This window comes from Oryctolagus cuniculus, chromosome 7, assembly GCF_964237555.1.
Source record: "Oryctolagus cuniculus chromosome 7, mOryCun1.1, whole genome shotgun sequence".
NCBI lineage: Eukaryota > Metazoa > Chordata > Mammalia > Lagomorpha > Leporidae > Oryctolagus > Oryctolagus cuniculus.
The window spans coordinates 7,213,122-7,236,843 of NC_091438.1; the positions used below are offsets into that span (position 1 = coordinate 7,213,122).

At 51.3% G+C, this 23,722-nt stretch overlaps 1 protein-coding gene and 1 long non-coding RNA gene across 5 annotated transcripts in view; one reads left to right on the forward strand and one right to left on the reverse strand.

Moving 5' to 3' along the window:
* Window positions 1–5,037: 5,037 nt before the first annotated feature.
* Window positions 5,038–23,722, forward strand: part of FAM20B (FAM20B glycosaminoglycan xylosylkinase) — a 47,314-nt gene continuing 28,629 nt past the window's right edge. Inside the window, exons 1-3 of one of the 4 annotated variants that reach the window (XM_051858239.2) lie at window positions 5,095–5,226; window positions 17,182–17,391; window positions 19,857–20,370. In XM_051858239.2, coding sequence (XP_051714199.1) covers window positions 19,994–20,370 — 377 coding nt within the window. In that variant the 5' untranslated portion in view covers window positions 5,095–5,226; window positions 17,182–17,391; window positions 19,857–19,993. Of the gene's footprint in view, window positions 5,227–15,615; window positions 15,831–17,181; window positions 17,392–19,856; window positions 20,371–23,722 lie in introns of all 4 variants that reach the window. The other 3 variants (XM_070077195.1, XM_051858238.2, XM_070077196.1) reach the window with 3 other exon arrangements.
* On the reverse strand, window positions 8,882–17,185 carry LOC138850470 (uncharacterized). The gene is made up of 3 exons (XR_011390259.1): window positions 16,668–17,185; window positions 12,248–12,460; window positions 8,882–10,017 (listed from the first exon to the last, which is right to left on the reverse strand). It is a non-coding gene; the product is annotated as an uncharacterized lncRNA (long non-coding RNA).

A 23,722-nucleotide genomic window follows, 5' to 3' on the forward strand; every position in this document is an offset into this window, starting at 1 on the left:
CAGGAGCTCAGAACTCAGTTTGGGTCTCCTCTGGTCCAGACCAGCTCTGGATATTGGGAACATTTGGGGAACGAACCAGTAGATGAATGATCTCTTTCTCTCTCTCTCCCTCTCTCTCTCTCTGCCTTTAAAGTAAAATGAAAATAAATTTTTAAAAGATACATTCATTTTTGTGCAAAAAATATTGAAATCAGTGCATAGAAGGGATCTTCAAAAATCATGGAAAATATATATTATGAAAAATAGGCATAAATTTCACATTTCTTGCACTGAACTAATCATCTTTTTTTTTTTTTTTTTTTTGACAGGCAGAGTGGACAGTGAGAGAGAGAGAGAGACAGAGAGAAAGGTCTTCCTTTGCCGTTGGTTCACCCTCCAATGGCCGCCATGGCCGGCGCGCTGCAGCCAGCGCACCACGCTGATCCGATGGCAGGAGCCAGGTACTTATCTTGGTCTCCCATGGGGTGCAGGGCCCAAGTACTTGGGCCATCCTCCACTGCACTCCCTGGCCACAGCAGAGAGCTGGCCTGGAAGAGGGGCAACCGGGACAGAATCCAGCGCCCCGACCAGGACTAGAACCCAGTGTGCCGGCGCCGCTAGGCGGAGGATTAGCCTAGTGAGCCGCGGCGCCGGCCTACTAATCATCTCTTAATTCTATTCCCGATGAACTTTTTGAAGTACACTTAAAGGCATCAAATGGCACCTTATTTTTTTTTTTAAATATTATTGATTTATTTGAAAGGCAGAGCTGCAGAAAGAGGGAGAGGTAGAAAGAGAGAGCTCCTGTCCACTGATTCACTTCCCATTTAGCCACCAATGGTCAGGGCTCGGCCAGCCCGAAACCGGAAGCCAGGAGCTTCATACAGGTCTCCCATGTGGGGTGACTTTTGGACCATCTTCTGCTGCTTTTTCCAGTCATTAGCAGGAGCTGGTTCAGAAGTGGAGCAGCCAGGACTTGAACCAGTGCCCTTATGGGATGCTGGCGTCACAGGTGGTGGCTCTACCTGCTAGCCATTGTGCTAGCCCCAAATTGTACATTATAAGCAAATGAGTTTCCTGGTGTGCAAGTTATATCCCAACAAAAGCTGCTCTTTAAAAAAATATTACTAGAGGGGCTGGTTTTGTGGTGCAGCGGGTTAAGCCAGGGCCTGAGACACTGGCATCCCATGTAAGCACCTATGAGAGTCCTGGCTGCTCCACTTCTGATCCAGCTCCTTGCTGATGTGCCCGGGAAGGCAATGGAAAATGGCCCAAGTGCTTGGGTCCCTGCACCCACGTGGCCGACCCGGAGCTTCCGGCTTTGCCCTGGCCCAGCCCCTGTCATTGCAGCCATTTGGGGAGTGAACCAGCAGATGGGAGATCTGTGTGTGTGTGTGTGTGTGTGTGTGTCCCTTTCTCTCTATAACTCTTTCAAATAAATAAATATTTTTAATGCAAAAAATTGCTTTAGTGGAAAAAACTTGGGGAAGTTTTCCACCACTTTCGGAACACAGAGCCGGCGTGTCTGGGCTGGGAGCTGTGTGCTGTGTCTGTGTTTTGTCGTGCTGTCCCTGGGACAAGCGTGGCTGGCTCGCATGGCGTGGACAGAGGTGCCACGCGCAGGGTTAAGAGAGAACTCTGTGCTGTAAGCAGGGGAGAGCTGCAGAGCTGTGGCCAAATGAAAGGAAGGAATGTGTCCCCTTTTGGGAAAGAAACGCAGACTTAGCTGTGCCCGGAGCACACACCTGCCTGGGAGGCAGCCACGGCAGGTACAGGCCCCAGGCCCGGATGCAGGTACAGTGTGCCCCTTCACTCACTGTCCTTCTCTGTCCCTGTCCTGGCTAAAGCACCTTCCCTTGGGCTGCGCCCACCTGGCTGGACGTCAAATTCACCTAGCTTCAGGAGGCCCCGTCACTGGGTTAAGAGCTTGTGTGTGTGTGTGGCCTGCCTGGATGCAGGCAATGGGAGACAGCACTGCCCTTGGGATTGCACGGCTGCCACTGGGGTCCTGGGGCTTCAGCCCAGAGTTGGGGATTCCGAACCAGCTTAGGGAAAGTGCTGACAGTGATATGGGGCCAAGCTATGAGCCTCTGGTGCCGCCTCCCAGCCTGCACAAAACCCCGTTCTCCTCCCACTTCTCTTTCCAGGGTCGCTTGCCTGCCGAGGGCCCTGCAGAGCGGGAGGCCACACAAGACCCAGAGGGCGAGGCCACACTGTTGTCAAAGCCTTTAAGGTCCAGGGGAACAGGGTCAGACACCCCCCCACACAAAAGTTCCAGACAGACCCTGCCACTGGAGAGGCAGGCACAGAGCGCGGGCCTCAGAACCACTGACTGGAAAGGCTGTTGAACAGGTGGCATTGATAGAGACGCACATCTGGCATTTTTACAGGTGGGCGTCCGGAGGATCACACCTCTGGGGCAGGAGGAGGAGAGCAAGTGACCTCGAGGAGGCAGGAGATAAGGAACCAGCAGAGCATGGGCCTGGAGGCCAGGCTGTTGGATCCCATGGGAGTGTCCCCCTGCCGCCCCCACCCCAAGCTAACAACCAGCTGACATCTACCTCCTTGGCTGGAGGGGGCTGCAGCCTGCTCTCGCTGCCACCCATGGGTGCAGAGAAGGTATTTAGCAAGGGGCACTCCACAGGAGGGACACAGTCATGTCCTATGTCTTTAAGAGTCTTTCGGTTTGGGGAGGGAGGGGAGGAGAGGCACCTGGAAACCCCAGGTAGGATGAGAGGGGAGCAAGGAGTGTCCCGGGTATCTTGGCAAGGCACTCAGATCAGCCTGACAGGGCCCTCGCGCAGGCTGGGGACCGGGTGTTCTAGGTGTCTGCCTGGCTGGGAGACGTTGTCAGGTGACTGAGCAGTCCCAGGCCTCCCGCTCACAAAGCGCGGTAAGCCTGCGGTTCCTGTCTGCTCCCTCCCGTATCTGGCTCACCTCAACCCTCCCTTCCTGGTCCCAGCCCACGCTGGCTTCCTGGACCCCGATTCTTTCCGCGGTGACAGAGTCTGTGTGTTCCTCACAGCTGCTTCCTTTGTGACAGTCATGTACATTCCTGTCTTGAATGATTGCAGCTCTCACGACACCGAGACTGGGTGGGCTGTTGATTGGTCAGGTGGTGCTGTGGCTGGGCGATGGATCTTGGCGAAGGGAAACTGGGGCAGGATGATTTGGGGCTGTCTGAAAGCCTCACCCTGAGCCCCACGGCCTTGCCTTTTTTGAAGGCAGGGGAAGAAGAAGTGTGTGTCCCATGAATGTGAAATTTAACACAGGGTTGGTTTGCCCAGAAAGGCCACACACTCCCTTCTGTGAAAGTCTTTTTTTTTTTTTTTTTTTAAGAATTTTTTTATTTACTTGTGAAATAGAAAATGTTTTGCATCTGCTGGTTCACTCCCCAAATGGCAGTAATGGCTGGAGCTAAGCCTATCCAAAGCCAGGAGCCAGGCGCTTCTTCCAGGTCTCCCACGTGGATGCAGGGGCCCAAGGACCCAGGCCATCTTCCACTGCTTTCCCAGACCATAGCAGAGAGCTGGATGGGAAGTGGAACAGCCAGGACTCGAACCAGGGTCCATATGGAATGCTGGCACCGCAGATGGAGACTTAGCCCACTACACCACAGCGCCGGCCCCAAAGCCCTTCAACACAGGGGGATCCTCTGTTCCGGAAGCCGAGGCTGCAGAACGAGCCGGCCTTTTCCCTAGCAATGACACATGGAGCGTCCACCCTCACGGTCGGGTTCCAGGGTAGAAAGGAGTCCTTTGGAAGAAAGCCCCTTAGAGGGGGCGCCCATGGGTGCTTTGCGGTCCATTGCCGCAGAGAAGAAGCCTCAGGGAGATTAGCCGACCGCACCCCACCACCGCCCCTGTGTGCAGATTCTCACACCATCCCAGTCCGGCTCGCTTCCCCAGGAATCCCAGATCCTGTACTCTCACAGCGACCCTCAAACCGGCTCAACGACATCAGTGCAAGTCTGGCAGAGGCCTCCTGCATTCGGTGACTAATGCTTCCTGCGGGGATTAGCTCTGCCTCCTAGCCAGGCTGCTCTGGGTGGGTGTCTAGCCCAAGAATTCCTCCAGGATCTCCTGAAAGTAAGCGCTCACTGAATACACACTCGGATAGCAACCGCTGACACCCAGCCTCCCATCTGGGAGGGCTTTCCCATACCTTTCCGAATTTAACCCTCACCAGTGTATGGAGTCCCACGATGACCTCTGACCTTACTGGGCTGGCCACGTGGCCTGCCACCCTTTGCTGTTGAAATGGACCAGGTGTCCTGGAGACGGTCAGCTGGGTCCTTAAGGTGTCAACCTTTCCCCATCGCTTGTCTTAGCTCCTCGGGCAGCCTGCTGTCCATTTCAGGGGCAGGGCAGCTAAGTCCCAGCTTAGTATAGGGAGAATGAATGCACGGTGCATTTGTTAAACTCTAGCCAGGGTAAAAAGTGAGCAAGCCAAGGGCAGGGAGGCGCTTTCCTCGGTTACCAGGAGCCTGCTGGGTGCTGGGCATCTGAGCTTTCCATTCTCTGAACGTAGCGGCAGGGAGCTGCGCTCTGGTCCGGAGCAGGAGCGCTTTGGCTCCGTACTGGGAACGCTGGCCAGTTTGGGGCAAGGCGGGGATCCACTCTCTCCAAGCAGGAGTCAGGATAACTTAGGGAGGACCTTCCATATCACAACTAGCCCTTGACCTGGATTGCATTGCAAAGCGCCAGTCCTGCTGCCTGGCTGCTTCTCTGTCCAACAAAAGCAGCAAAGAAACAAGCGAAGGCAAGGGAGAAGAAGCCAGAGGCCGGTTTATGGCAACGGGATGGAGCAGCGCAGTAGGCAGGCAGGAGTGGAAATAAGAACCGGCGCCGATAGAGTTAAGCGGGGCCGGCCGGAACCAAAGGGGTTAAGGGGGCCGTCTGGAGCGAGTCCGGTAGGGCCCGCCCACAGTGGGGCGGGGCCCGGGCGGGGCCGCGCCGAGCGAGCCTTTGGATTGGTCCCGGGGAAGGCGTTACGCTAGGACCGTACCAACAGCCGCGGCCTGCGGAGGCGGGGGGGTGGGTGTGGGACGGCCGGCTCTGCGCGGGGAGAGGTGGCCAGGGAATGGCCGGACCGGGGGTGGGCGGGAGCCGCAGTGGCGGCGGCGGCGGCGGCTGGGGGCGGTGAGCGCGGCGTGGGGCTGCCCCTCCCCGGAGGCGGCGGGGGCGGCCGGGGCCGCGCCGCACCGCACCGTGCGGGCGGCCATGGAGCGAGCCTAGGGCCCGACAGGTGAGCGGCATGGGGGGGCGGCGGAGGGCGCGGGACCCCCGGCGCGGCGGGCGGGCGGGCGGGAAAGTGCGGGCGGGCGCGGTGCGTGGCGCGACCCGGGCGGGGCGCCTCCCCGAGGGGCCGGCCGGGCGCCGCTGCCCTGAGCGGTCTCCCGCGAGTGGCCGCTGGCGGGTCCCTTCACGGGGCGGCCGGTGCGGCGCGTGCCTGCCGGGGGTTGCGGCTGACGCGGACGCCGCCTCCCCGGCCCGCCGGAGGTCGTTGTGGGGGAGCCGCTGGGGCGCCGGAGCGCGGTGCCCGGAGGCGTCCGGCCTCGGAGCCGCCCCCTGTGTCCGGCCGGGCGCCGGCTGCGGTGGCTCGAGGAGCGCGCGCTCGCGGGTCCCCCCGCGGGGCCCGCCTCGTGGCCGGGAGGCGCGAGTGACCTGCAGGCCCGAGGCGGGAGCCCGCGGTGGGCGCCGCTTGAGGAAATGCTGGGGTCGTCCGGAGTGGGGCCGCGCCTGGAGCTTCCATTTCCGGGTGTGCGGCCCCGCGATCGCGAGCGAGCGGGCAGGAGCGTGGCCGCGAGTGATTAGTGGGAGCGCCTGTCACGCCGCGTCCTTGATCGCACGGGCTGATAGGAGACGCGCTCTCAGCGGCCGGGCTCCCCGGGTAGCAGGCGAGGGGGCGCCAGGGTCTGGGCATGGCTGTGGGATGTAGTCCAGATCTCCGTGACCGGGGTGGGCCGGGAGTTGATGATTTTGGAAAAGGCGACGCCTGATGCCGCGACTTGGGTCTGGGGCCCCGTGTCAGTGTCACCCCCGCCCAGCCGGCCTGCTCCTGCAGGTTTGATTGCTCACCTTGGAAAGTCGCCGTGTGGGGCGCCTTGTTAGCTTTTCCACTGTAGGACTTTCTATACATCTGGAACCTGGCGAAGTTACGATTGCCGATTATTAACCATGGCCTAAAATCCTTGGGTTGAAAACCATGGGTCCGTTTGACCCCAGGGTGATTTCTTCAAAGTTGGGCTCCAGATCCCAGCGTGCACGTGTATTGGAAACATCGCCGGGCCAGGTGGCAGTCGGGAGCTGGGATCCTGTGCTGGGTCTCCCAGGTGGGTGGCAGGGACCCCACGGGCCAGGTGGCAGTCGGGAGCTGGGATTCTGTGCTGGGTCTCCCAGGTGGGTGGCAGGGTCCCCACGGGCCAGGTGGCAGTCGGGAGCTGGGATCCTGTGCTGGGTCTCCCAGGTGGGTGGCAGGGACCCCACGGGCCAGGTGGCAGTCGGGAGCTGGGATCCTGTGCTGGGTCTCCCAGGTGGGTGGCAGGGACCCCACGGGCCAGGTGGCAGTCGGGAGCTGGGATCCTGTGCTGGGTCTCCCAGGTGGGTGGCAGGGACCCCACGGGCCAGGTGGCAGTCGGGAGCTGGGATCCTGTGCTGGGTCTCCCAGGTGGGTGGCAGGGACCCCACGGGCCAGGTGGCAGTCGGGAGCTGGGATCCTGTGCTGGGTCTCCCAGGTGGGTGGCAGGGACCCCAGCCCTTGAGCTGTCACCTGCTGCCCTCCGAGGTGTGCCTTAGCAGGAAGCTGGATCTGAAGGGGAGGAGCCGAGACTCAAACCAGGTACTGTGATGTAGAATGCCCATATCCTAACACGGCTGAGAAGCTGAGGTGCAGATGTTGAAGTGCTAAATCATATGCCTGCACTCAGAGCCCTCCTAAGATCGATTTAAAGTTAATGTTTTGTATTTCGTCAGTAACTTTTCTAAGTTTCTGAAGATGTGGAAGTGTGACTTCTGGAACCGCCCAGTGAAGTGTGTGGACAGGAGGCCCTTCCACATTGGAAGTTGCTTATCAAAGGAGAGTCCAAGGGCACGGCCAGTAATCAGTCTCACCACAATAAAGTGCGGTGGTAGATACGGGTGATAGTGAGAGATGACCAGGATCTGGTGGGGCTGGCGGCTTTCCATCTCTGTTGCCTGATGAAAATGTCACACACGGATTTGCCAAGAACCCTAGCCACATTTTGTTAAAGGAAGGAGAACACGGGCCCTGCTTTTCTTCCTGGGGACAAACACACCCCTGTTGATGTATTTCCTTTTCCATAATACTTTATATCATAGGATTCTCCATGTGAAGTTGCTAAGTCCTTGCCTTTTAGTCCATTCTTTTGACTTCCATGCGTAGATTCCAGCTCTTTGGCACGGCTCTGAATTTTGAATTCATGAGGGAAATTTTCCTTGTTTCCTTCACTGTCCGGGCAGACTGAAGTTTGACTTACATGGTGTGGCTATCATTTCAGTGGTGTGAACCCTGAAGCCGGATCCTGCGACTCCTGAATTGCGAACTTTTTAAAATAGCTAACCACAGTCGTGGTCACTTGGTGATTGCTACGCTCTTATAATAGAAACAGGAGGCTGCTCTGTGCCATCTGTGGTCCTAGAGGCAAACAAGAAAGGAGATAATCTTCCGAAGCGGATGTCAGGTCCCTGAGCCCAGGTGCCCGGTGGTTTCACGGATGGAGGTGGAGAGTACAGTTACAATGAGGCCCAGTAGTTGTAATCGGTGTACTTTTCTCTCTGCACTTAACAGTGCCTAGTGCATAGTAGGCGTGCAGGAAATATTTGCTGGCGGAATGAAGGAAGGAAAACAGTATGAGGAAAGCAAAAGTATTCTAGTACATGTACCCGTGAACTGTTTCGTTCCTCTTTGTCACAAGAAAATAAAAGCCAAGAAAAATATTCCCATTCATGTTGAAGTGTTCTGTGAAGGGCATCGTTTATTTGCTGGAGCTGCCTTGGGATCCAGTTCTGGGATCGGATGGTGGTGTAGCCACCTGCGGCCTGGGAGCAGCCTCCACAGGCCCGGGCCAGGTGCGTCCTGGCCTTGCTTCTCCGTCTGCTCTGGCTATGCTAGCGGAACAGTTGGACTGGTAGGCAGTGTTTCTGTATTAACTGAAAAATTTGGTGTCCTTGGTAACACCTGTGCCAGGAGTACTGACCCTGACTGTCCCCGTCCCTGACACTAGGGGTGGGAGACAGGCGTTATCCCTCCGAAGTCCTCCAGCAGCTTCTCCGTCTACACCTAAATAGAAGCCTCCCTCTCTTCCGGCCTTGGCTGCGCGTGCAACCCCAGGGACTGCTGACTTCTTTAGCATGGGCCTCAGGTACGGAAGAGGACTGCGTGCAGTTGAAGCCAGCCTCTGGCCAACTTCCGGTGTCAGCAGGACTACCAGGGCTGCCCCAAAGAGACTGACACAGAGATCTCACCCCCGATCTTGTCTCTCTCACCAAAACCAAAAGCAGCAAGGGCTGTGTCTGGCCTTGAGTCTTGGAGGCGCATCAGTCACCCCAGCACGAGATGAAAAGTGGGGCTGATGCAGAAGAGAGACCTCAAGCTTTGGTGCATGTTTGAGGTCACACCCCCCTTAGAGGCGAGGGTGCTAACTTAGGTACGTTGCAGAAGGAGGTCAAGGAATATGAAGTGACGAAATGTGTAAGGAGGACAGCCCCAAGTTCAGGGAAGGCAGTGAAGTCCACCCCTCCGTGCTGTCAGCTCTGCTTTGTGGGTATGGCACTGTCTCATACATCTAGTGGTGCTGGCAAATACAGAGTTACACGTGAAAATTCCTATTTTAGCCATACCTTTTTGTGGAAAGAATTTTATAATGAATTTATATATATATATATATATATATATATATATATATATATATATAGTTTGTTTCCTTTTAAACAATAAAAGGATGTGGTTATTGGTATCCCTCACTGCCAGTGGTCCAGTGCGGTTTTGAGGTGATTGAAAATGTAGGCTGTTCGCCCCGTGCTTTTGGAATTGTTGAACCTGCCTTTGATGTGCAGTCTGTCTCTCCGCTCGCTCCGTGGTAGGAAGGCTACGCCGTCGTGCTGTTACTGTCGGCTGCTGTCCTCTGTAAACGCTCAGCTTCATCACCCTGTTCTGGAATTGAGTGTGGAACAGCTAACTGACTAGACTTAGGTTCTGCCAGCTCTTCTCTGGGGATTAGTGCGTGACCTTGGTAGCCACTGTTTCAGCTCCCCGAAGGGTTTTTGGTTCATTTCTTGTTTCTTACAGATAGTGAACATGCATGTTATACAAGTGCATTTGTGTTCCTGTAGGTAAAAGAAAATACCGTGGGTGTACTAGTGCTGGTTCTTGTTTCAGAAAACATTGCCAGTCATCCTTGACGATCTGGTTCCGGCTCTGTCTTGTCTCATTCTGGGGCAGTGTCTTGGAGCATCTCCATTTTTCCTCTTGTGTTTCCAGATTGTCTTTACTCCCGGACTCAGCCAAAACCGTGAACCAGGCTAGCAATAGCAGTGGCCTTGACATGTGGAAGCAGGATATCCAGGAGACCATGGATTAAAATCCGGTGTGTTAAGTCGGGATCTGTAGTCGATATTTCTGCAGTTTTCACTGTGCGATAACTATCTGAACTTGCCGCAGGGCTTATTTCCCCTGTCTGTAAGAGAAGCCGTCTTTAAGCCAAGGAGTTGCCAGTTCAAGAACCATCGAGATCTCTCTCCCTTGTTCTTCAATGTTTTTACTCAGCAGACATGTATCACGTGTCTCTCACATGCCCAACACGGCACTACAGTAGTTGGAGGTAAGAGCAACACGTGTTCCCTGTCCTGAGAACTCTCAGCGTAGTAGGAGAGGCAGGCATGGCGCTCCGTGTGTGTGTGTTCATACTGTAACACAGGGCCGTGGCTGGAGCCCCTCGGCTGGGGTTTCAGCACAGGCCTGTTTGAGGTCCTGTTATTTCTGAGAGTGATTTCCTGTGGGCCGTCAGCTTGACGCATCCTGGAACATAAGGGTACAAACGTACAGAGCTGTTGTTACATAAAACTTACATGCCACTCTAAGAACTACCGTGAATTGGACAGTAAAGATGCAACGTGTATGAAGAGCTGAAGGCAAATGTCAGTTATCTGAAGTTTCATATTTCTGTGTGATGGGGGCATGAAGTAGTGCTTCCATACTGACGGTTGAGGGGTGGAGTACCTGGAACTTGGGAATCTTCGTTAGATTCATGCAGATTCGTATGCATTTCCGCAAAGTGTAGGTCAGGGAACACTGCCTGTGTTCTTTTTTTTTTTTTTTTTTTTTTTAAGAACAAATCCTGCTAGTGGTTATATGCTAGAATGTTTTCCCTCTCCTTTTTCAAGGAGGGGGTTGAAAGGGTTGCCTTAAATCAAAGTTTAAATAGGACAGGTTGCAGAAATGCAGTCATTTTCAAAGAAGGGATACTTTTGCCGATTTCATTTTTGCTCACACACAGGAAGAAAGGCTACATTAAGGTTCCATTAATGTCTAGTGATTATTTTAGTTGGCTTCCTTCACAGGGAACTGTTAGAAGAGTTCACATAGGGAATCTGAGTTACAGATACCATAGGAATAAAAGTTTAAGTGAAAATGGAATCAGTAAGGGAAATTTAACACTAGGACTAATTTGGGCTATATGGCAATTTGATTTTCTATACCTGTAACTTTAAGGTGCTCTTAAGGCTTTTCTTAGTTCTTGAGGACATACCAAGTTGTCGTCTTGAAAACAATGAACTGGGCCGGTTCTGTGATGTAGTAGATTAAGTATCTGCTTATGGCACCAGCATCCCATATGGGCACCAGTTTGAGTCCTGGCTGCTCTACTGCCAGTACAGCTCTGTGCTGATGGCCTGGGAAAGCGGTAGAAGATGGCTCAAGTTCTTGGGCCCCTGAATCCATGTGGGAGACCCTGAAGAAGCTCCTGGCTTGGGATCAGCTCAACTCCGGCCATTTGGAGAGTGAACCAACAGATGGAAGACCTCTCTCTCTCTCTGTCTCTGTCTCTCTCTCTCCCCCTCTCCCTCTCCCTCTCTCTGTAACTCTTGTCTTTCAAATAAATAAAATAAATCTTAAAAAAAAGATAAAAAAGAAGTGAATATGCATTTAGCAAAAAAAAAAAAAAAAACTAATCTTTCTTTCTCTCTCTCTCTTTATTAGACAGAGTTAAACAGTGAGAGAGAGACAGAGAGAAAGATCTTCCTTCTGTTGGTTCACCCCCCAAATGGCCGCTATGGCTGGCACTATGCTGATCCAAAGCCAGGAGCCAGGTACCCTTCCTGGTCTCCCACATGGGTGCAAGGACCCAAGCACTTGGGCCACCCTCCACTGCCTTCCCGGGCCACAGCAGAGAGCTGGACTGGAAGAGGAGCAACCAGGACTAGAACCTGGCACCTGTATGGGATGATGGCGCCACAGGCGGAGGATTAACCAAGTGAGCCACGGTGCTGGCCTCTTTGTTTTTTTGACTTGTTTGTTTATTTGAAATGCAGAGTTGCAAAGAGAAAAGGAGAGACACAAAGAGAGATGTCTTCCATCTGCTAGTTCACTCCCCAAATGGCTATAAAGGAAGGGTGTGGGCCAGGCTGAGCCAGGAGTCTAGAACTTCTCCCAGGTCTCCCATGTGGGTACGGGGGCCCAGGGACTTGGGCCATCTTCCACTGCTTTCCCAGGCACATCTGCAGGGAACTGGATTGGAAGTGGAGCAGCCAGAACTACCCATATGGGATGCCTGTGTTGCAGGTGGCAGCTTTACCTGCTGTATCACAGTGCTGGACCCAGAACTAATTTTTCAAACTGGAGACTGTTGGGAAAGTTGTATTATTTCAGCCTTAAGAAAAAAAAAAGTAAGTTTATCTTTCCCATCTGTTTCAATTACATTGGAAGTGGCAGAACATACTTTTGCGGAGAAGAGAAGTAGGTTGGTCAGATTGGTGACATGGCCTCAGTCTTTGGTGTCACATGATACTCAAATCTCTGCTTTTCCAGTCTGATTTAGAAAAGGCTGTGGCTCGGGGATACAGAACTACTCCCTGCTGGCAAGCTTAGTACTGCAGTGTGTGTATTTAGCCCTGGGTATGTGACTGAGAAGACAGTATTCCGGGATACTGACTCCAGTGAGCGTTGTCTTCTGTGTCATTCTCTCTCTGCTCGGTAGGTCCCCTTTTGGTGTTTGACATGGCGATAATGACCAACAAGCGATTGTACTGACCGTGTGTGGGTTGTCCAGTCCCTGACGTGAGTGTCCTGCGTGGAGCACTCGTTCATTTTCAACAACCCTGTGCGTTAGCGTTCTTGTTTCATTTCTCTAAGGCAGAGACTGAGGCGCAGAGAGCTTGGAGGCGAGGAATCCTTTGCAAGTCCCTTACTGGGTGGTAAGGCAGGCATTCAGGCCCAGGCGTAGTGAATCCGGAGCTCCTAACTCCTGCGAGGGAGAGCCTGTGTTTAGTATAAGAGGGTGCACCGAGAAGCTGTTTCTGCAGCAGAGAAAGGAGCAGTGTCTGTAGGTGCTCTTTAATGGGATTATGGGAATTAGTTTTTATTTTTAGTTGAAGACCCCCATTTGAAGGTGAAAAGGGAGAATAATGTGCCGCTGTGGCAGCAGCAGGCGGCCGAGCAGGAGTGGGCCTTTTCTGGGTGATGTGTGCATTTGTGCAGGCAGTAACACTTGCTGCTGTTCAAGATAATGGTTTTGACTTCCTGGATGGCAGGGCACAAGGGTAAGTGGGAAGGTTTCTGAATGCTCTTGATTTTACTGACAGTCACGACCGCTAACCATCAGGAGAGACCACAGTGACTTGTGGGAGGCGAGGGCTGTGCGCACCTGTCGGCTGATGACAATGCAGCGCCGTGCTCTGCTGTTCCTGCCAGTCAGAAATGGCCGTGTGTCACACTTAGCCCGAGGTGAAAGGGTGTGCCAAAGGGCTGCGATTTTTGCTGATGTGTAGACTTTGATTGAAATGCAAAGGTTAGGCTTTGTAAATGGGGTGTGTACGGTCCTGCAAATGCGTGAGGCTAGCCTTAAGGACTGTGTAGATCCACATAGGGTCCTAAAGTATGTAAGTGGATTTTAGTGGAAGCCTAATTAAGAATCTGTTCCTTTTTGTGTTACTTTTAAGTGACTTTCTTAATTATGCATTTCCTAAACATCAACAGTGATGGCAGAAAAGAAATAGAAATGCCATATAACCCTCACAATGAGTACGTTGCCCCACAGAAGGTGTTAATAGCGGCTCAATAGGCTAATCCTCCACCTAGTGGCGCCGGCACACCAGGTTCTAGTCCGGTCGGGGCACCGGATTCTGTCCCGGTTGCCCCTCTTCCAGGCCAGCTCTCTGTTGTGGCCCAGGAAGGCAGTGGAGGATGGCCCAAGTGCTTGGGCCCTGCACCCCATGGGAGACCAGGAGAAGCACCTGGCTCCTGCCTTTGGATCAGCGCGGTGTGCCGACCGTAGCGTGCCGGCCGTGGCGGCCATTGGAGGGTGAACCAACGGCAAAAGGAAGACCTGTCTCTCTGTCTCTCTCTCTCTCACTGTCCACTCTGCCTGTCAAAAAAAAAAAAAAAATAGCGGCTTACAAACAGGACCTAATGATTCATCAGTTCAACGTTTATTTCTACCTAGTAGCTAACTTAATGTCCCCCCTCCCTGAGAGAATTGATTTTAATCACATAATTTATTACCCTATACCCTTCCCCCTGGTACCCCCGAAAGAGTCGGTAGGGGCAGGATAGATGTGAAAATGTTGGGCTTTACAAGTGACCCCAAAATACAGAAGCCTAAGATAATGATTTGTTAATTTTTTTCTTTTTTTAAGATTTATTTTTTTATTTGAAAGAATTACACAGAGAAGGAGAGGCAGAGAGAGAGAGGTCTTCCATCCACTGGTTCACTTCCCAATTGGCTGCAACAGCTGGAGCTGCTCCCATCTGTAGCCAGGAGCCAGGAGCTTTTTCTGGGCCTCCCACGTGGGTGCAGGGGCCCAAGGACTTAGGCCATTTTCTGCTTTCCCAGGCCATAGCAGAGAGCTGGATTAAAAAGTGGAGCAGCTGGGACTCGAACCAGCACCCATACGGGATGCCGGCAGCAGTTTTACCTGCTACACCACAGCACCGCCCCCCCCCCTTTTTTTAAAGATTTATTTATTTATTTTGAGAAGCAGAGCAACAGAGAGAAAGAGACAGAATGAGAGCCCTTCTATCAGCTGGTTCATTCCCCAAATGGCAGGAACAAGCAGAGCTGGTCCAAGCTGAAGCAAGAGCCATGAACTCCATGCAGGTCTCCCACGTGAGTGGCCAGATCCAAGCAGTTGGGCCACCTTCCACTGCTTTCTTAGGTGTAATAGCAAGGAACTGGATCGGAAGCAGAGCAGCTGGGACTTGAACTGGTACTGCGATATGGGATGCTGGCATTGCAGGTGACTTAACCCACTGAGCCATGATGGCAGCCCCTGTTATTTCCTACAGTTCTGTAGGTCAGCTGATTTCAGCTGTGTGGTTCCTGCCCACATGGCATAGACCCGGGTCATGTGTGTGGCTGTGTTCAGCTGATAGCTCAACTAGAACCAGAATGCCCTTGACAGCTTTGCTTAACAAGGGGTGGCCAGAACAGCGACAGGCTGGCCAGGCCTCTGTCTCCGTGTAGGTCACTCCTCATTTGATGATGTGGCTCCAGCTTCTGTCTGTGGTGGCTGGGTCTCAATGGAGTACAATCGGCATCCGCTAGATTTAAGGTGTTTGCCCAGCACTGGCAAACAGTTGCTTCCACAGTACCCTCTTTCTCAAAGCGAGCTGCAGAGCCGGCCTGGACTCTGGGAGGAATTCTAGACTCTCGCTCTTGATGGAAGGAATTGTTGGTATCTGCCTTTGTAGACAGTCAACAACAACAAAAATTAATTAAATTCGGGTCCCACCTCTTCTTACATGTGCCAGATCTTCAGAGTTTTACTGAAACCAGCAATTACCAAGGAAGAAGTTTATGACAAGGGTCCTTATGGTTTCTTGTCAGGAAAGGTTGAGTACACAAATATGATTATACGAGGGTACTTCAAAACACTGATGGAAAAATGGAATTAAAAGATGAGCTTTTTTTGGTGCAAAAAATCTTGAAATGCATGCATATTGTGAAAAACTGTGCTTGGATTTCAAAAACATTTGCACCAAAATAATCCTAGTGCTCGCTCGCTCTCTCTTTTTTTTTTTTTTTCTTTTAAGATTTATTTACTTTGAAAGTCAGAGTTATAGAGAAAGAGGGAAAAAAGAGAAAGAGAGAGAGCTTCCATTCACTGGTTCACTCCCCATATGGCCACAACAACCAGGGCGAGGCCAGACTGAAGCCAGGAGCCAGGAGCTTTATCTGGGTCACCCACATGGGTATAGGGGTCTCCAGGCTTGGGTCATCTGCTGCTGCTTTTCCCAGACTATTAGCAGAGAACTGGATCAGAAGTGGAGCAACCGGATTTGAACTGGGGCTCATATGGGATGCCAGCATTGCAGACATTGTCTTTACCCATATGCCAGCCCCTAGCTTGTGTTTTAATTCCATTTTTCTATAAACTTTTTTTTTTTTTTTTTGAGGGACAGAGTGACCGACACAGAGAAGTCCCATCCATTGGTTCATTGCCCAAATAGCCATGGTGACTAGGACCGAAGCCAGGAGCCAGGCACGCAGTCCATGTCTCCCATGTGGGTGACAGGGACCCACTTCCATGAGCCCTGCCTCCCAGGGTCTGCATCATCAGGAAGCTGGAGTCAGAAGCTGGACCTGCCAATCTAATCCCAAGGACTCTGATATAAGTGTGGGTATCTTAAACACGAGGCTAAATGCCTATTCCTCCACAGAAATGTCTGTGATATACCCTGTTCACCAGTCATTTAGTAAGTCCCACCGCCTTTGCAGCAAATCTCCTGTCGCTGGTCCTCTGCATGAAATGTTTGTACTGAAGCTTCACACCCACAGGGCATTTCACGTTCTTACGTGTTAAGAATCTGTTTTGGGACTGGCGTTGTGGCATAACAGGTTAAGCCACCACCTGTAATGCTGTCATCCCACGTGGGTGCTGGTTTGAAATCTGACTGCCCCACTTCTGATCCATCTCCCTGCTAATGCTGGGAGAACAGTGGAAGATGGCCCAAGTCCTTGGGCCCTTGTACACACGTGGAAGACCCAGATGAAGCTCCTGGCTTTGGCCAGGCCCAGCCCCAGTCATTGCAGCCTTTCAAATGAATAACATCTTTAAAACAAACAAACAAACAACCTGTTTTAACCATTAAAAGACACAAAATTTTTGCTTACTTTGAAACTTTCTATAGCTATGAGCAAAGTTTGAGATTTCTTCTCTGTAACTTCAGAAGTGGCAGTACTTGGTTAAGGTGTCAACTTAATCAGGACATTGTGCTCACGGGGCTCAGAACCTCACTGGTGGCTCGTCAGACCCCACAGGAAGGAAGATAGTGAGTGTTGACATGACTTAGAGACCTCTGCACCGGCATGCTTTTCTACATATGTTCTCCAACATCTGCCAGATTCTAGAACAGAGAACTTCCTACCAGGCCCTCACTCATTTGTGTGCCATGTCTCTCTCTTCTCCCAAGACAACCTTATTGTCATAAATTTGTCCTTAAGAAACACTTACCAAACAAGCAGAGTGGTGGCGCATCCACATGCTGTTGTGTGAAGAACAATAGTAAATGAGCCTCTCTAGCAGGCCCCACGTGGCTGGTGCAGCGGAGGTGAAACCAGGCTTTGGTGGGAAAATTCCTTAAAAAGGTCTCCTTTCCAGAACTCCAGTCTGAGAGTTTATGCCAGCTGTTAGCATGGAGACTGTTAACAAATGCACTGCCTTGTGTATATGTCACATTTGTTGAGTTATGATACTACTTTGAATCTATTTGTTCTTTGAGATGGGCCGTTGCGCGTAACAGAAACATTAAAATAAATGACCGTCATGTAACTGGACAGAGCTGCGTGTTTGAAGCATTTATAGGAGGCGGTGAAACAGAGCAGACGCACTCCTCTGGCAGAGCTGGTGAGGTTTTCGTGAACAGCGGTCTTGCATTGGTTTTCAGAGTATACAGTGGGCTGCTTGTCTAAAGTGAGGAGGGCAGCAGTAGAGCGTGGAGTCTGGAATGTCCTTGCCTGTTCTGCAGGTGAGGGGACAAAGGGCATCGTTCTCTGGAGCCTCGTTCCGAGAGCGGAGTGAAGAACTGCGTACAGGAGGTTCCGTCCGAGGCAGAATGCAGTTACGCACCGGTCAGAAGGAAGGAGAAGTCACTGTGGAGGGTGAGGAGAGACCAGAATGGCCTTGAAGCTGGCCTTGAAAGGACCAGGCTTGCATCAGAAGGAGACCAGAAGAAAGGGTAAGACAAAGAGGAAGCTTGAGGGAGCTGAGTGGGAGTAGTGACAAAGGCGGAGGCAGCTGCCCCTCGGGAGGACGGAGCGCGTTCAGCTGGTGCGTTTTAGGTGAAGCTGGGACTGCCGCCTCTGTTGGAGCTGCTTAGGGCAGTGCTGCGGTGCTGTGCTCAAGAATGTGTGGCCAGAGGTGGTGGCTGAGTGGCCAGAGTGGCCAGAATATGATTGTGGCTGCACCCTCCAGACGGTAGGAGAACCGGGAGGCCCAAGTGGTCAGTTTGGGCTCTGTCCTGATAGGAGGGCATGAGCGGTGGAAGTCAGCTCACGGCTGTGGTGGTGAAAGGCAGTTGTAAAAGACCAGTGCCAGATCCTGGTCTGCCTGGCGCTTACCAGGATGTGGTGACTCATCACAAACAGAACTCCTTCCGCCTCGTTGTCAACCTGCCCTTGCTGGGAGAGGTAAATAGTGAAATAAGATAACGACTGAGCCCCTGAATTCCTTTAGTATCAACTTTTAGCCCAGCTAAGTGGATTGTTTGCAGCTCTGGATTGAGGAATATGTTCTTCCAAAGGTGATGACATTTCAAAACTTAGAAGCACACAAGCTAGGGTTGAGGACTGTACCGTTTGAGTTTGGGAGCCGCTACCACTTCCTATTGCAGTAGTGATTAAGCAGACCCACAGCTTCACCCTTCACCCTTCGTGCTAAATGTTTGCATAGGATGTGTTTATATAGCCTGAGAGAGGATTATCTTCATTCTAATGGAAGTGAACGTCATTAGGAGTTAGTGGGTTAACCAGACTTCAGTCCGGAAGGACGCCTGGTAAGCCGACCCCTTTGAACCAGAACTGTGGTGCACCGGAGGGGCTCAGGAAGTGAGTGCTGCTACGGCTGCACTTCCCCGCTGCCTTGAGCCCCACAGTCTGAGATGCGTACTGTTCGACGAATAATTGAAAAAATTCTGTGGCTTAGGACTAGCAAAAATTTCTGAATTGACTCTTGCAACAGTGCCGTTATCAGTATTCACAGGGAACTGTTTTACTGGGTTCCACACCAAATTTGATACCATCACAATTATGTATTAAATGCACTTGAATTGTCTCTGTTTCCGCTCACAGTGTTCTGTCCTCCCTGGGAGGTGATGATGAAGCAAAGCAGGTGGCTGGGATAATTAGAATTTGAGTTTAACTCTCAGCTTCTGCTTCCTTCATGAAAATGGCTAGGAAAAGAGTAGACTCACCGAGAATGCACTTCGCTGTGGCCAGCTGTTGCCCTTGGAACACATCTTCGCTCTGAATCTGGATTCTAGTATGTTTGCAGCTGTCAGCAAGGGGGCAGTCTCAAGTTTGGGTGGGAGTGTCTCAGCCTGAATTGTTTGCCCGATCTTCTGTGTTGGTTTTATGTCTCCGATTAATGGTTTGAGTTGTTAAACGAATTGGAGAGTGAAGCAGCACCCTGTTATCTTCTTGTCATCTTCGTCTTACCTTGATGCTGTACATATAGCAAAGCAAGCGTGAACGTGTTTTTAAGTGGCCCTGTGCAGTGGGGAGCCAAGTCCTCAGCATGCAAATGAGACCGAATTGTATGTTTTTGACACCCTTGCAAAAATCTTGCGTTTGGAATCTTCTAGTTCTAGAATTAACAGAGCGTGGTCACTTCCACCCTGGAAGCAGCGCTGCCTTGGGCCTGTGGCGTAATGCCCTTGTTCACCTTACCGTTGCAGACTAGCAGTGGTGCTGTAGGGCCAGCTTTCATTCGTCTTCTGGTCACGTTCTACTCACAACCACATGATATAGGGGCATGTTTTTCATTTACCTAATTTACCCGGATTTGGTTATCAGTGTTTTGTAGGGATTTTAATTTTAAAAAATAATTAGTAGAGGACTGGTCAAGTAGAGATGTGCGTCAGGGTGTTGCGTTTCAGTACGTGAGTAGTTTATAGACGTGTCCAAGGTTTCTGGGTGTTTGGATTGGAGACGGAGTTATTCTCCTCTACATCCTTTTTGGCATTTTTAGGACTTCTGTCTTACAAGGTGTCATAAAACATATTTGGAGAAGGTAATTACTGGAAAATTACAAAGTACTAGCGGTTTTAGATATTCAGAAGTCCTTTGTGGGTTTTAAAAGGTAAAATGGAAAGCTAGTCAATATGCCTGCCTATCTTAATCTTTCTCTCTTAATATGCTTTTGCTTGTTGTTTTGGTTACTGTGTATGAGTAGCCAGCCAAATGGCTCCGAGATTGCTCTGCATCCCAATTAAAATAGGAATATTTGCTGGAAGATTTTTGGTGTCCCTGATGCTTACTTGCTGGGTCCGTCTACAGAGTAGTTAGTTTTAAATTATTGAATCTTCTCAAGCTTAAAATTTAGCAAGGCTTAAAAGGGTAAGTCATATATTGGAGCTTTGTAAAAGAGTCAAGGGTGGTTGGACAGAATCTCTGATCAAATTTTGCTTTCCACTTGGGTTTGCAGGAACTGTGGGAGGGGCTTCCATGAAGAAACGACGGACCGGTGTGATTGCCATCATGGAATCTCCTTGCTAGCCGGCAGCACCTACTCTCCTTGCTAGCGGGCGAGAGAGGGGTCAGCGAGAGGGAAACGAGGTCAACATGAAGCTGAAGCAGCGCGTCGTGCTGTTAGCAATTCTCCTCGTCATCTTTATCTTCACCAAAGTCTTCCTGATTGACAACTTAGACACGTCAGCCGCCAACCGGGAGGACCAGAGGGCTTTTCACCGAATGATGGCTGGCTTGCGGGTGGAGCTGACACCCAAGCTGGACCACACCTTGCAGTCCCCCTGGGAGATTGCAGCCCAGTGGGTGGTTCCCCGGGAAGTGTACCCGGAAGAGACACCAGAGCTTGGGGCAATCATGCACGCCATGGCCACCAAGAAAATCATTAAGGCTGATGTGGGTTATAAAGGGACACAGCTGAAGGCCTTACTGATCCTTGAAGGAGGCCAGAAGGTCGTGTTCAAACCTAAGCGGTAAGTCTTCATCGCAGAAGCTCTGCCTGCTTCTGGGTGGGGGTTTGTAGCAGAGTGTCTACCCACTGCTCTTGGTTTTCTCTCCCATAAAATGAGGTAGACCAGGAAAGTCTGCCGAGCTCCCTGCTGGCTCCCGACGTCCTGTGCTTCTCTCAGTAAGAGGGGTTTATAGGACCCGTCTTCTTTCCCTATGACACTGAGCTATTTGGCAGAGCTGTCCTGACTCCTGCTTTATCAGACCTCTACCGTGTGCCATGTGGCAGAGACACAAAATGGACTGGTTAGGACGTAAGCACCCCGTCACCACACATGTACAGTTCCCGGGTAACTACTGCACGTGCGGTGCTCTGGAGGAGATGTCCCCTGAAGCTGGAGTGGACGACAGAGGCCCTCTCTCTGCCGAAGCACTGATTCTCTCGCCTGGGTTTTTGTTTCTTGGTTTTGTTTTGTTTTTGATTAATATTTTTGGGAGCAGTTTTAGGTTCCCGAAAAGTTGAGAGGAAAGTACAGAGAGTTTTCCTACCTCCCCCTAGCCTCCCCTATTGTTTAACATCTTCTGTTAGCGTGGTAAGCCTATATTGACACAATGACGATTGTTAACTAAAATTCACAGTTTAAATTAGGGTTTTGGCAAGTGTATAATAACGTGTATCCATCATTGTGGTATAATACAGCATAGTTTCTAAAAATCCTCTGAGTTCCAACTTTTCATCCTTCCTTCCTGTCCTGAACCACTGGCAGCCACCGATCTGTTTACTGTCTCCATAGCTTTGCTTTTTCCCAGTTGTCACATAGTTGGAATTAGGGTAAGTAGCCTTTTACGAAGGCTTCTGTCACTCAATATGCCCTTAAGGTCTCTGTACCTTTTATGACTTGATAGCTCCTTTTTTTCCCCTGTCACTGAATATCAGCCCATTGTCTAGACTGCCGTGTGTGGACATGGTTTCAGCTTTGGTGTTTGAGTAAATACCAAAGAAGCCCGATGGGCCAGTTGTGTGGTAACAGCACGTGTAGTTCTGTAAGAACCGGCCGAAGCCTCTTGCAGAGTGGCTGTGTCCTTTTACACCCCAGCCCCTCTGAGAGGGAGTTCCTGTGCTCCACTTCCTCACCAGGATTTGATGTCAGTGTTTGGATGGTGGTCATTCTAACAGGAACGTGGTAGTGTCTCTGTTTCTTTCTTTTGAAGATTTGTTTATTTGAAAGGCGGAGTGGTAGAGATCTTCCATCCAGTGGTTCACTCCCACACAAGGCCACAACAGTTGGGGGCTGGTCCAGACCAAAGCCAGGAGCTCCATCCTGGTCTCCCACATGAGCGGCAGGGGCCCGAGTGCTTGGATCATCATCTGCTGCCTTACCGGGGCCAGTAGCAGGAAGCTGGGTTGGAAGATGAACCAGCGCCCCGGTGTGGACTGTTGGTGCTCAGGCCTCGGTGTAACCGCCGTGCCACCTCTGCCTTCATTGCTGCTGCTCAAGTCGAGAACAGGGCCGCCTTGGTTCCTGGAGGAACTAAATGGCATCCACGTTGTGAGTGATCCCTTTGCACTTCTTTAGGGATAATATGTGTGGCATTTCTACAATATGGTTAACTAAAAAGCAAATTTTCTATGAATATGTGATTTTGAAACAGGTTAACATAGCAATTATTTGTATTCTTTTGCTGTAAGTTAGTTGTCAGCGATTATTCTCAAAGTTCATAATGTCTGAAATTTTGAGTGTGCTGAGTGTATTTTTCATTCCTCAGTGGAAAGTTTGAGAATATTATACCTTTGAATTTCCACTAGAGTAGAAGGAACTTAGGTAAATTCAGCTCTCTCTGTTGCCCAATTACCAGTGGATAAAAGACAGCCGAAGAGTAAATGCGTTGGGATCCCAGAAATGGAAGAGAACAGTGTTGGGTCTGGAACCTGGAGGGATGATGTACGGAAAATGCAGAAAGTGTGAAATTCAAGCCTGCAGGGGACCAGGGTGGTCTGATGGGCTGGTAGCATGAAAACACATGGCTGTGAGGCCTTGGAATCTGACTTCTGTGCACTGCACGTTTGTCATCATTAGCTTTATCAGGCATTAGCTGAAATACTTTTGTACCTGTTAATGTCTTTAACCTTCCTGGGCGGTTTCAGTTCTTGTTTCTGGAATATGCAACTGAAGCCTAGAGAGAGTAGCTAACTCCACAAGGCACATTGCAGTAGTCAGCAGACCTGGGGTTGAGCCCACATCTGTCAGGGATAGAAGCAGCTCAGCTTCTGCCACACGTGTACTTCTATACTTTGTTTACTTGCTTTCCTATAAGGGTAATGGCGTAGAGCACTCATTGTCAAAAACCACTGATTCGGTTTTGAAGTATGGTCCTTGACCTCTTGGTTTATAGCCTCAGAGATTGGTAGTGTAAGCGGTGTGATGGAACTAAGGCAAACCAAAATGAAGTTTGTATCGGAAGAGGGTGAGTTCTGTGTTTTGCCAGAGGAGCTTGGATCCTTGCCACACTTCCCGCTTGTAGGTCGGGAGCTGAGGGTGAGATGGGACAGCTGCAGTGTCACATGGCAGCCATTCCTGAGAGGTGCGGTGGTAGACCGGGTGCCCTGTGGGCAGGCGTTTGGTGTTTGGAAAAAGTATAGGAGGAGGAAGGAGAAGCCCGACTGATGCGTAGGGGAGGTAGCGACAGATGGTGCCGAAACCTTAGTCACTACTTGCTTCCTCTCAGATCTCTTAGTACCACTGCAGCCTCTCCATTTCCTGCCCTTTCTAGACCATCCTGAAAACCACTCCATTCTTTCCACTGTGCTCCCCAGCTTCAAAACATCTAGGAACTTCCCACTGTTCACCCCAGGGCCTGATGGTCAGGCCCCTCACAGGCGGACCTCATCTCTCTACCCAGCTTTATCCTGCCTTTGCTCTTTGTGTCAAACCGGCCCCACCCCACGTCTCCTGAATACCTCTGCCTGCTCTCAGCTCCAGGGTATTCTTCTCACCCCAGCAGGGCGGACAGGCCCCTGCAGTCAGTGGGCACTCTTAGCACACACACACACTGACCTGTGCTGTGTTGTATCAGGCACCGTTCCGGGCTGGGGAAGCTGGATGTCAGAAATTGACTCCAGTCCGTAACACCCAGCACAATGCTGTTCTGACCCCCAGGGCCTCAGAGGCTGTTTAGTCCTGGTGTAAGTGCAGATTAATGTCCGTGGTCAGACTCCGACGTCCTTCACCAGAGGTTGGGGCTGACTTATTGGCAGTTACTGTGTGAGTTTTGCTGCTCCGTGGGTGCCTTAGCACGAATCAGTCTGCCAAGGGGAGAATCTGCCCAGCTAATATGGTGCCTTCCTGTGATAGCCACTTGGGGTTCCAGCGCTTCTGT